The sequence below is a fragment of the Hippocampus guttulatus genome, chromosome 9 (genome assembly GCF_054856545.1).
Source record: "Hippocampus guttulatus isolate MCC_2025c chromosome 9, RoL_Hgut_1.0, whole genome shotgun sequence".
Taxonomy (NCBI): Eukaryota; Metazoa; Chordata; class Actinopteri; order Syngnathiformes; family Syngnathidae; genus Hippocampus; species Hippocampus guttulatus.
The window spans coordinates 3,055,775-3,068,892 of record NC_141269.1 but is presented as its reverse complement, the minus strand read 5'-3'; the positions used below and the strand labels follow the sequence as shown (position 1 = coordinate 3,068,892).

At 41.8% G+C, this 13,118-nt stretch overlaps 2 protein-coding genes across 2 annotated transcripts; both read right to left on the bottom strand.

Moving 5' to 3' along the window:
- Positions 1 to 278: 278 nt before the first annotated feature.
- Positions 279 to 7,829, bottom strand: sh3d19 (SH3 domain containing 19). The gene is made up of 15 exons (XM_086119035.1): positions 7,727 to 7,829; positions 6,966 to 7,637; positions 6,332 to 6,403; positions 6,142 to 6,254; positions 5,923 to 5,963; positions 5,673 to 5,832; positions 5,505 to 5,567; positions 4,986 to 5,052; positions 4,548 to 4,678; positions 4,416 to 4,477; positions 3,738 to 3,973; positions 3,249 to 3,289; positions 974 to 1,151; positions 554 to 651; positions 279 to 466 (listed from the first exon to the last, which is right to left on the bottom strand). Exons 2-15 carry the CDS (start codon positions 7,435 to 7,437, stop codon positions 359 to 361), a joined length of 1,842 nt encoding a protein of 613 aa, XP_085975161.1. The 5' UTR covers positions 7,438 to 7,637; positions 7,727 to 7,829; the 3' UTR covers positions 279 to 358.
- Positions 7,638 to 11,858, bottom strand: LOC147199869 (uncharacterized). The gene is made up of 5 exons (XM_086119149.1): positions 11,789 to 11,858; positions 8,688 to 8,727; positions 8,403 to 8,517; positions 7,921 to 8,046; positions 7,638 to 7,829 (listed from the first exon to the last, which is right to left on the bottom strand). The coding sequence occupies exons 1-5, from the start codon at positions 11,856 to 11,858 to the stop codon at positions 7,638 to 7,640; spliced, it is 543 nt and encodes a 180-aa protein (XP_085975275.1).
- Between the last annotated feature and the right edge of the window lie 1,260 nt (positions 11,859 to 13,118).

Here is a 13,118-nt window from a genome sequence, read left to right as displayed (position 1 = left end):
TGGACTTGTCTTGTCCTTGCTGTTCAATGAAAAGTACGAAACTCCAAATGTGTCGGCATACTTTAAAAAAGTACATTTCTTTTTAGTGGTCTTAAAAAAAACATTTCTTTGTACTTCAGATAAAATAGACTAAATGCTACTTGACAACAAGGACCGCTCCTGGAATGCTCGAGAAATTGTAAATTCTGGGTAATATGTTGCAATGCAATAACAACCCACCAGGTAGCGCCAGTGTAAAACTTATTACAGAATTGGTAATCAAAGAACACAACACGCAATTCTAAATGTAATGCAGCAGAAAATATTCACTGATTTTTAATACTTCATTGCACAAGTACTTTAAGTTTGAGTCCAAACTTCAGAGCACTTGAACATAGTCTTTAGGCACTAAGGCCCGTTTGCCCCTCAAGTCACCCAGGAACCATTCATCGTTGATTGACTCCAGGTTGGTGATGATGTCCCCGACCTGTATCAGAACCAGTTGTTCCATGTCAGAGTAATGCCAATGCTTTATTACACATTTAAAAAATATACTTGGGAGGGGGGGGACTACCTGCAAAGAAAGCTCCTCATCGCAGTCTGAAATGAATTCGTACATGGCCCTTCCCTTCATTTCACCAGCTTCAAACTCGTTAGTCGGCAACTTTGGACCTGTTCATAATCCAAAATGTGGGTAAAAATGGTCAGTTAAGATGGATGTAAACTATGTTTTAAAATCCTGAAATCCATATCAGTTCGTCATGGTTTGTTAAATCAATGAAAAAATATTTTAAGTAGCAGCAGACGTAGGAAATTACAATTGTTTGGGTCACTTGTTGCTCGGTAGAATTTGTAGGGCTCAATTATTAATGCCTCAAAAATAATTAAAATCTATATATTTTTCATTTTAGCTGGAAGAGAGAGAAAGTGTTTATCTTTCCCCTGAACAGTCACAAAATCAGTATTTCATTCAGAGTTGCACTGCACGTCATACCCGTGCGACTCTCCACAAAAACCTTGGGAAAGATTCCTTCTTTGCCGTTGAGTCTTCCGCAGCTCCATTCGGCATCGACATGCCTGGTGACAAGAATGCAGTCGCCCCGCTTGAAAGACAGCTCATCCTCCGCATTGGCGTCAAAGTCATGTTGAGCCAGAGCCCACTCTACAGAGGACTGTGGGGGCAACACAACAAAGTGTTACTGACAACCTCTGTTTGGAGTAATAAGAGCCTCTCAAAGAACAAACTACCGGTATATTTTTTGTGTTTGTTTTGTCACTTTGTGTTTGTTGTTACGTCGTGTGGACCTGATGTGGACTTTTTTTCAGCATCTTTTGGCCACGACACTGCTTGGTGGTTGCGCCTTCTCGGCAGCATGGGTATACCAGCACTGTTTTTGACTGGGAGGAATGTCGGCGCCATTTGACTGTTGTTGCTGGACAGTCCCGGGGCGCTTGTGTCTTGCGCCTGTAATGGGCAGCATTTTTCACAGCCCCGCTTCATTCAGCGGAGAGATCGATGCTGTTGAACGGTCTGCGGCTGGATGGATGTAAGGCTTGAGGAGCCCGACAATGAGAAGAAAGGAGCGTTAGCGTGGGGCGCCGATGCGGATTTGGAACTGGGAGTCGCGGCTTGGAGTTTGAAGCGGATTACGTGGGACAGGAGAAGTGAACTACGGTAATCTCTTTTCGTCAATGGACGCTACAGCTTCGTGTTTGCTTTCAAAACTTAGCTTGTAGCAGACGTGTGCACATTTTCAGCATGACGTCTCTGACCCACTGGTGAAAGGACACTTTGATCCTCTCCTCTTTCATCTATAACTGCTTCAGACAACAAAGTGTATGCAAAAAAGTGGTGACTGTCTGTGTCCTATGTGTTGTGTTGTGTTATTTTGACTTCAAAATGGCGCCGCGAGAGTGGCTGCCTTTCCAGCAGCTCCTATATTTTGTTGTTCTACTTCTTCCTTTCATAACTTTGCTGCTGTGAATTGGGAATTTCTCCATTGCGAGACTAATAAAGGTTTTCTTATCCATCCATCCATTTTCCGAACCGCTTGATCCTCACTAGGGTCGCGGGGGGTGCTGGAGCCTATCCCAGCCGTCTCCGGGCAGTAGGCGGGGGACACCCTGAATCAGTTGCCAGCCAATCGCAGGGCACACAGAGACGAACAACCATCCACGCCCACACTCACACCTAGGGACAATTTAGAGCGTCCAATCAGCCTGCCATGCATGTTTTTGGAATGTGGGAGGAAACCGGAGTACCCGGAGAAAACCCACGCAGGCCCGGGGAGAACATGCAAACTCCACACAGGGAGGCCGGAGCTGGAATCGAACCCGATACCTCTGCACTGTGAAACCGACGTGCTAACCACTGGACTACCGGGCCGCAGGTTTTCTTATCTTATCTACTATTTGCATCAACCATTCGGAGAATATTATCTCAGTATCGTGAGTAAAAGGTTAGCTTTACATTTTGTTGCACATTTTGTCCTGATGAGCTTTGCTTTTATTTAATTGTTGAAGGTTCTGAGAAGATGATGGAGATGAATCTTTGAGTAGCCCTCACAGATATAAACCTTATAAGAGAACATGTTTAAACAATTGTATTCTTACCAATTAAGTGCATGTATCACTTTTCCCAAACTTCTTGATACAACCATAGCGACACAAAAATGTGCCGTAGAGACAGAAAATAATGTGAGAACGCCGTGGAAAAAAATTAATATTTTCAAGTTCAAGGTGCGCTTAGCGATGGCAGCGCAAGATGGCTGCCAGTGGTGTCACATCTTGCTACAGTGAGTATGTGGCATTGTTAGTTCTTTATAATAATTCTTTCATAGAGGATAAAGAAGATATCCCAGTGAGTATTGTGATATAATTTGTGTACACGTGTTGTCCATTTGTGTTAAAAAAATGCGTCCGTGCTAACGATTAGCATCTAGGATTTTCGACATGTCAAACGAGCTTCATTGAAGGCAACATCGTTTGGTTGATTTAAATACATTCAATCTGTCATTTTCTTTTGTTTAATTTGACAGTACATGTCAACTGGCAGTGACAGTTTGAGGCCTCTAATAGTTCACTATTTGCCAAACTGCTTCCCATTGTGAATTGAGTGTACATAACATACAACACCTGTATCTCAAGTTTGCGCTTGCAAGTCAAAGCTAAAAAAAAAAATCGACTGAATGACAGCTTGTTTCTCAAAGAACACAGAAATGGACCCACTCATAATGCAAGAAATCATTGTAAAAATAAATATGGGCTACCTGAGCCGGTTTGACAGCTTCTGGCTGATGACTGGCCATGCCTGGAGAAGTGACACAGAATTCAAAGTCACATGCGTGGGAAAGTCTGAGTCATCGGAATGCAGAAGGACTGAAATAAATTTTCCAGAAAACAAACAATATTTTTTTCTCCTATATTTCAGCTAAAAAGGATTCTATTTTTCACCCTGCTTTAATTTAACCAAAACACGCCCCCCACCCCCGCATTAAACTATGTCTCTCCAAAATTTTAACAATACCACAACCCAGAGATAATTGAGCAAAATCCCAGCCACTGGAAATAACTAAAATATTTTGTTGTTTTTAGAAGAATTATGTACGTGTGTCTTCATTCAAAATTGAACCTTTCATGATAAAAAAATGTATTTAAAAAAATCTTAGCTCTGTAATCTATATTGGACATAAACACCAAATCAGGAAGAAAGGTCGAAAGAGTGGCACTTTTTTTACTCGTGGTGCATTACTTCTTACCTGGTAATGCGACCCTGTTGGGATTCGTCATACCCTGGGGCCAAGTGGGCGTTGACGGCAGATCTTCAACGACTTCCACAAAATTGAGAGGGAAAATTCCGGAAGCGGTGCCCAACTGCCCGCGGGCCCACTCATCGCCAACGTAGGCTTGCAGCCGGATCACGTCGCCCTCCATGAACGACAACTCCTCCCCACTGTCGCCCTCGAAATCAAACCTAGCCACACATCTGGGACCACTTAAAAAAAAAAAAAAGATATGTAGGGTGGTTGATAGGTCAAAGATCAAAAGATCTTTGAGGGTCTACACCCCCTGTTCAAACGACAGAATTTTTTAGACAAATTATTTCAAAACTTTCTCCGCCATTATACTATTAACCTGAACAACCCTATTGGGAAAAAAGTATTTGAGAGCAGGGATATGAAAAAAATACAACCAAGATAATGTTGCACAAGTGTTCACACCCTCTTATAATTGGGGATGTGGCTGTGTTCAAAATTAATCAGCTGCATTAAAATTCATGTTAAACGGAAATCAGCACACACCTGCCACCATTTAAAGTGACTGTGATTCACCCCAAATAAATTTTAGCTGTTCTAGGAGGCTGTCTATTCCATGTCACAAAAACTGGAATTTAAGTACCGGTATTAAAATAATTCTTTAAAGAAAAGAAAACTTACGTGACTATAGCAGAAAGTGGCTTTGGTTTCTTCTCGGGAGCAAGTTTTGGTGGTGCATCCGACTAATTGGAGAAAGAGAACAATGATCATGCATTTGTACGATACTATTGATGAGGACTATCACTTACTTACCAGCACTTTGACGAAGTTAACTGGGAAGTAACCAGTGGATCCTTTACAAATCCCCCTGTACCATTCACTGTCCATGCGCTCCACCATGTTGATGATGTCACCGGCCTTCAAGCCCAGCTCTCCTGGACCCTCTAATGTAACAAAAAAAAACAATACTTGTCAAGTCCATATAATATATCTTTTTTGATCAAGCACAGGTCACCTTATGTCAGAGTATTATTTCGGAGCAAGCAGTTAAAGTCAAATTTGTAGTCACTTGTAGTATTTCATTATTTGTGTAAATGTTTCAGCTAAAATGAAAAAATAAATTGATTAAAAACGGATGCTAATCTAACCGCGTCAAGGCTTTAGTTATCAAACCCTTTTTCGATACTTGCGATATCAATTTCCCAAAGCATCAAAGAAACTCGTGCTATGAGTCATTCAAAATATTGTCACCTGGAGTGAAGTCATGCAAGGCTTGAACGTTTAATCCTTTTTCTTGCTTGCCAGTTGGATTTGCAGCCTGCACAAACAACCACAGTCTCCATGTTTACGCATCCAAGGTCTGAGCCAGCATGAACAGTTACTTCAGGGGCACCGTTATGAACAAGCCCTATGCATCCTGCCCAGCAACATGCGACTTGACAAATTTAACGCAGTGACGTATTCAATTTTGTCTTCAGCATTTTAAATACACGCGTCATCGGATTCCAGTTAGATGATTGACTTGGCCATTGCCTAACATTCCACTTATTGGCCTCCAACAATACTTCTTTTGCTTTCAAGTCATCGTACATCAGCGCTGTGAAGCGCCGCCCATTAAGGTCTGAGAATTTGGCTGAGTATGAACGGATAATCTTGCCTGAAAGACTTCAGAATTCCTCCCGCTATTGTCAGCAGATACATCAGCAATAAATACAAGGGAACCAGTTCGACTGGCAGCCTAGCACATATTCTATCATAACTCCATCTCACCTGGAATGATAGTTCTTCGCTGTGGCTCCTGTTAGAGTCCGGGGCGGCGGATCCATGCGGAAGCTTGTGGAAAGGACACACACACACACACACACGCACAAAAAAAAAAACGTCATTGGAAACACAATTACAGCAGAACGGACATGCTTTTTTCACCAATCTTCTCACAGTGTATTTGTCATAGAGGCGATGGCCCTGAACAGGTCTGGGAGGCAGGAGGAACCCTTTGGTGGGCTTGGTGGCCTGCACGCTGGGTGGCGGCGGTCGTCCAGGACCAGGTTTAGCCGCAGGTGGGCGTGGCGGGAGCGGTTTTGTGATGCCTTGCCGCCTGAAGTTTCACGAAAAGGCATCCCTTCAATTATGAAATAGAAATGGGTTTTTTTGTTTTTTTTTAAGTGAAGTTTTTGCTTCCACTCACTGATTTGGCAGCGATGGAACCCTCTTGTCCTTTAATAATCCCTGCAGAAAATAATGAGGATTTATGCTCTGCGTGGCTTGTGTGTTGGTTCCCAGCCTAGCTATCGATTCAATGACATTCCAATGTCAATTGTAATGCACTGATCGAAGAAGGTAGGCTTACCGGTACTTTGTTTAATTATTATTGAGTTCATAACCTCCTATTCAATGCATACTGTACCTGAGTTGGGATGCTGGGTAAGGATTTTTGCCTGGGAATGGCTGCGGTGCCTGGAGCGCCGACAGGTTTCCGAGCAGGAAGTGGAGGAGGATCGCCCTGAAGACTCTCTGTGGCTGATGGGAGGTATCAGCTGTTGGGTTCCATGGTGCTTTGTTTGAATGCTTTGTATTTTAGCTACGCGGGGGCTCACCAATTTGGCTGGGGACTCTGATAGTGGTGGGCCTTTTTGTTAAAGGTGGCCTCGCCTTGACAGGAGCCGGATCTGAGGTCACATGTCAATAAGTAAACATTAGTTTGACTCACATCACAGCTACGCGTAGTTAGCACTTTTGCTCGCTTTTGATATCGAGGCCCTTGCTTGTCGCGCTAATCTTAGCCTTAAGACTACGGTCAAGATTTTTGTTGCATTCAGACACGTGCTTTGTTTACATCGAAACAAGGATAGTTTGTTTAAAATTGTTGATTCCAATTGAAAGGCTATTTTCGAAATGGGATAGATTAGCTACTTTCACAACTCAAGATATCGGTGATCTTGGATTAAATTGTTTTGTGGTCCTTTTACTCAGAGCGCATTTGAATTTGTTCATTTCGATAAAATGTAATCAAAGGACTTAAATATTCAAGGTGAATGACAAAAATCACTCCAGGTGTTCTGATCCAAGAAACTGTCTCCGTTGTCCCGGTTCCAATCTATTGATGACACACTCGAAGCTGAGTGGCCATTTTCATCTGACATCATCCCATTCCAAGCCTGACAACGCTTCAGAGCTAAATTTCAAATCCCACCCAATTCTGTTTCAATTCAAAACCAAAATTCGACTCACTTGGTGGAATGTGGGCATTTTCGTCATTCCTGGGCATGGCGGCGGAGTTGCGGTTGTTGATGTTGAGGTTGGGCTTCAGTGGTTCCTTTGGTGACTTCACTGGCATTCTCGGTGGCAAGAGTGGCGCCTCGTCATGGATGCTGTAATCCCTGGTTAATACTGCCGGGCGTGAGCGCTGCGGGGGTCCGCCCTTTGTGAGCAGGGTCTCCAATTCTTCTCGCATGGGATTTCCAGCAAGTTTCTGGGGCGGCTGAGGTTTGAAAACGGCTGTCTGATCCTGCCTTGATACATTTTGACTGTCCTGAGCCAATACAGATCTGGAAGGTAGTGGAGGTTTAGCGGACACCTGTGGCTTTGCCGGCTTTCTAGGAAGAGGCTGTGGTCTGATCGGCTCGGAGGCACTCCCGTGCTCTGGGGGGAGCTGGCTCTCAAAGGCCTGGATCCTGGACTGGATGTTTCGCTGACTGTTCATCTCGCCATGAACTTGTTTCTCCGGATTTGCTCGGTCTCTGTTCGGACTAAAGACGTCCAGCAGCTCCTTCAGATACTCATTTGAGGAAATGTTAACAGCATCTGTGGGGAGCTCATCATCTTCAAGTTTGACCAATGTCTGATTGTTAGCTTCGGTCTGTTTTCTGGATTTTATGCGAGGAAGCGGGGCAGGTCTGGGTTCTAAGGCGGGAACACAAAAAGTTGTCGCACTAGGGCTTGGGTCGGGTTGCACAGGTGTTTCCCAGTGGACCGTGACTGATCTTTTGTACCGATCTCCTGAGTCCCGTCTTTCTTGTGACTTGTGTGGACCACTTTCAGAAGCACCTTCAGGTCTGAGCAAGGATGGTCTTGGCGGTTTTTGCGGCTTTTTACCTGAAGAAGAATCACAATCAGGAAGGGAATGAGATTAAAATGCATCCCCAGTGCAACATCCATTGATTTTACCGGGCGATTTTTCCCTGACGGGGTCAGTCTGTGTGGAGCAGGTCGTGGTGATACAGGGAGAAAACCGTCGGGGAGCCGCGGTGGGCCGAGCAATGTGCTCCTCTCGGGTCTTTTCTTGAATCACCTGGTCATAGGACGGTGGGGGCTGAGTCGTAGAAAACAGAAACATTAGCAAGACCATTTCTAAACTTGTTTTCATTTGAAATACCAAGGAATCAAAAGTCCCAAAGACGGGTATCCCTAAGAGCCACCATTTAAGGTCGTCAAGAAGCCACCAAAGTTTTTACAACCTTTCTTTTTGACATCATATTTGTAGCATTACTAGTCCACAAAAATATGATAAAATCTTATCTAATTAGTTACTTTTAAGTTGTACTTCAGTGGAATGTCCTCCAGGTAGGTTGGTTACAGAGGATGCTCAAAAGTTACAGTTCGGAATTAAACCGACATTTTTACAGCCTTACTCACGTGAACATGATAAAGACCCAAGATAGACCAAACCTGGATGCCTGTGGACCAGCTGGATTGAGGGTCGGAAGAACAAACCACGGGCGATGCTGAGAACCATTTGTTGTCATCCGAAGGTTCCCCGGCGATGATAGTGATCTCTGGTTGCCTACAAAAACACAACACACCATTCAGCGCACCAAAACCCACAGAGCATCGGTTCAAAATAACATAATCTAGCAAGTAACTCCTGCCTTTGTCAAGAAAAGGACTTTTTAAATACCATGGGTCTCTCGTGTTGTCACTCAAAGACTTTGCCCTAGTTGCGAATCAACTTACCTGGAATGCAAAAGATCTGCTTTGCTTCTGTCAAGATGATCTGCGAAGATGAAAAGAGTGTGTTTTTTTTAGTCATGTTGTGTTGCCAGGAAAGACTGCTGTCTCTATTTGAAGTAATTATTATCTGTAAAATAAAACTGTTTCATTCTTTTTATTTGATTTCATGATGTTGTGATGCACTGTATGTTTTTTTATAAAGTACACTATTGTGGAGCACTATTTTTCCTCATTAAAAAAACACTACAACATTTTTTTTGTTTTTGGGGAAGGCTAGAACGGATTAATGGCATTTCCCTTCATTTGAACTGGATATGATGATTTGAGTGTTTTGTAAGCGTGGTCACGGGAGAAATTCAATTCTTATCTCAAGACGTCAGTGTATTTAACTTTCATGTTAGGTTGACACCATCATGTCATCGGCCTGTAGTTCGTCATTATATTTAAGATACGTGGCATTTTTTAAATCTATCGATCTCTCGTCATTGTTCCTCTGTGATGTGTATATTGTTGAGAGATTGTTATCTAAAGATTTGTTTAAAAAAAAAAAAAGGACCGTCAGTACGCCATCCTATTTTCCAGTCATTGGGATTAAAAATTAACACACGGATTCAAAAGAGACCTGATGACTATCTAAAAAAATTGACGGAGAAAGTCCAAATGTCAAACTGAAAGCACTCATGCGGCATAAAGCAGATGCAACCATTTTAGTTAAAGAACGATACGTTTGAAATCCACATAAAAAGCACCTGTCACATCTGCAACTTGTTTCTTCCGTTTACTCACCTTCTTCAACGACACCGGTGTTCTTTCGTTTTTCAGCCTGACAAAGCTTTCAAGCTACCACCACTTCCTTGTTTACATACGAAAGAAAGAGGTCCTTTTACACCCACGGGTGCGCCACACCTTGCACCTCAAGGTGGGATTACCTGCCGAGGAGCTATATGAATTACAATTAAGTCCACCATTAACAGCGTGTTTCCATTCAGATCCTCTTTGACGGATGACCTAGTAAGACTGAATAGGTTTGTGCCAGCGCGCGCGCGCGCGTGTGTGTGTGTGTGTGTGTGTGTGTGTGTGTGTGTGTGTGTGTGTGTGTGTGTGTGTGTGTGTGTGTTTTTGTGGTGTACCTGTGACAAAAGGCACAAAAGTCACACACCCACAATCACCATGTTGAACCAATCACATTAGGTGGAATGCGGTCCGTCAGGAAGTGGAGCCCATGCCACATGACAATGCCGGAGTAGAAAAAGGTTTCACATCAAAAGATGAGCAAGTATAACATCAAATGGTGGGGGGGGGGGGTTAAAATGATAAGAATTCAAAAAAAAGAAAACGCCTGGCAAAAGCAAAATGAATAAATGAGAATTAAAACTTCAAAATTTGCCAGAAATTTGGTGACATACAGTACATACATACATACACACACAAAATTGTGCAAATCTTGCAAAAAAATATGAAAGAATTGCATGCATGAACCTACCATGCACATTTTTGGAATTTGGGAGGAAACCGGAGTACTCGGAGAAAACCCACATCTTTACAATTTGACAAAATGCAGGTGAGCTTACACCTGCAAAAAAAAAAAGGAATTGCTCAAAATTTGATGCACATTTTGGAGAAAAAAGAGGTCTTGGAATGTTTCCAAATGTTGCTCCAAGTGTTACCCAGCCAAAAATATTACAAGAATTAGTAAAAATAAGAAATAATAAAATGTGGCACATAACTGGAATACCTGACAAAATGACTTAATGTCATGAGTCTGAAAAACACAAGAACATTTCCTTGCAGGTTAAATGACATTTGCAAGAAAAAAAAACCTTACTCATCAAAAATGGACGCTCGAAAAATAAATAAATAAATAGATAAATAAAAATACAATGCGTGCGTAATTTAAAAGATCTAAATGTTAAAAGTTGAATTAAATTCAGCTCTTCTGCAAAAATAAATAAATAAATAATCCAATCTTAAACAAATGCTTTTTTGCTTAATTTGACCTTGAATCAAGCTTGTACAATGTCCATTTCTCATTTGCAATGTTTCCGTATCTTCCGAAACACAAAAGTGAACCAGAGTGGATGTTTAAACTGCAACGTGCCTTGATGTTTTTGTGTGAGTGGATACTAGCCCACATGATCTGTGAAGCCGCTGAGGTCAGCAGAATACGCCCCCCCCCTCCCCCCATCACAACTGCCTCTGTGCCGCTCCAACATATGCACACATGCTGACATTTTATACATGCTTTGGACCACAACAGGTGCATGGCAGCTGCACAACAAACCACCTGCCTGCTTTGTTAAACTCACAATATTTAATCTGACAAATATTTGTTTCATGAGCACACTCGTAACTATAAATGCTTTTATCTCAAATCATATTTCCCTATTGAAATGAATGGAAATGCCACTAATCCATCCCTGTATCTATTTAAAATAAGGAGTAATAAGTTAACATAGAGTAAATTGAGTAGAATGTCGTGAATTAAAGAGTTTGAAGATCATGATTTAATGCTGCAATCTAATTAATTGGGATGCTCCTTCTGGTGTGCCTGCCTTGGCCATCGAGAGACAGTCATGCAGACACGAAGGAAGAATTCTTATTCTACTACTACAGTAAGTGCCTCTGTAAAACACTGTAGTATAAGTCATTTTTGTTGAGGATAAAGAATAGATGCTTTTTTGAGTTATCTTGTTATTGATGGACTTGTTGCACCTTTGTGTTTGAATATATTCATTGCTTCTAAAACCATGACTGTCGATGCTAACTGTTACCATGTGGCGTTTTACATTGTTTGTTAAGATTAAGCGAAGTCGATTTACCACAAGGACAAAGCTTTTTTTTTTTTTTTAAATATACAAAGTGTAATTCTCCTTGTTTGATGTTTATTGAGACAGTTAACTCCTTGAAGCCTCTTTATTTTGATGAACTGTTCATTACCTGCAAAAGTGCGTCTTATCGTGGCTTCACGGGCATTATACAGTGCTTGTATCTTAAGTTTAAGATCACTTGTAAACACAAATGTCCAAAGGCATCATTGTGTGTCTTTTTTACTATTACAGTCAATTTGAGTTCTAAATCTAATCAAGCTTGTAATGCCAACCTACCTGTTGCTTGGTGGATAACACGGTGAATTTCAGGACGCTCCTCTTCTTGCTCTCGCCTCACTTCTGCCATTATGAGTTACAACAATGAAGAACAAGAAAGAAGTCATCACAAAGGCAATTATTTCGATAATGAAGCATGTGTTCTCTTGAGAGAATGTGAGTTTGTTTCCGCGGCGGACAGAGTGGTCCTGCCAACTGCAGCACTTTGTGTGGGTGGGACACAGTCAACATGGACCCCACCCCACACTACCACTGAGGCATAGTTTTGTTCTACAAGTTTTAAAATACCAATCAATTACCTACTGTAACTGCAATACTACGCGGTACCTTACCACACCAGTTTATGATATGATACCACGTGATCAGAACATACCATGTCCATACACAGTGCTAACATACCACAGCCTTTTTTAGTACTGTATAATCATAATGTACTATACCTGATCACAATACCATACCACACCATACTGTACCAAATTACTTTTCTGCACTAAGTGACCCTCTGTACAAGGGTAATAAAGTTTGGAGAGGTATTTGTATAATCACTGTAATTGTAGTTATATTATATACAGTAGTACTATAAAAGTGGTTTGTGTGCCACGAATTTTACTCGGGGGTCCCTCTGGTGGTTTGCTGATAAATCAATGCCAAAATATGCTTCAGTTGTGTTTAACTTTGAAGTTAAATACAATTGCATTGAAAATTTCATACATGTTTATTTTTTACATGTGTTTAGTTATAAATGAATGAGTATTTTTTAAATTGAATCATTACTTACAATTTTTCCTAAAAAATATTTGTGAACGTTTTGACTTTCTTCTCAACCCAACTGTATTTGTAGAGCACTTTAAAACAACCACCACTGTATACAAAGTGCTGTACATGGAGCTAAAATAATTCACACAACAACAAACAATATTCTCCTGGCAAATTACACTGGAGACATGCGTGTCTTTTTTGGGGGGGGGGGATTTACTGCAGCATTTTATACAGTTGATCACAGTACTCTGTTCGCTTGTTGACAGCACCTGGTGGGCATTGGAGGAAGCGCCCTTGGGTGGTTTAGGTCCTATTTGGCTGAGAGAGCTTTTTGTGTTTGCTTTGGTTGCTCCGAGTCACGAACTGCCCCTCTGTGCTGTGGTGTTCCGCAGGGTTCAGTTCTGGGCCCTCTGTTGTTCTCACTGTCCTGTAAAATTACTTATTTTCATATACAGTATCCATTCATCACAAGGGTCGCCGGTGTGCTGGACCCTATCCCAGCTGTCATTAGGTGGTAGGCAGGGTAAAACCTTGAATTGGTAGGCAGCCATATAAAGGCACACATATAAAA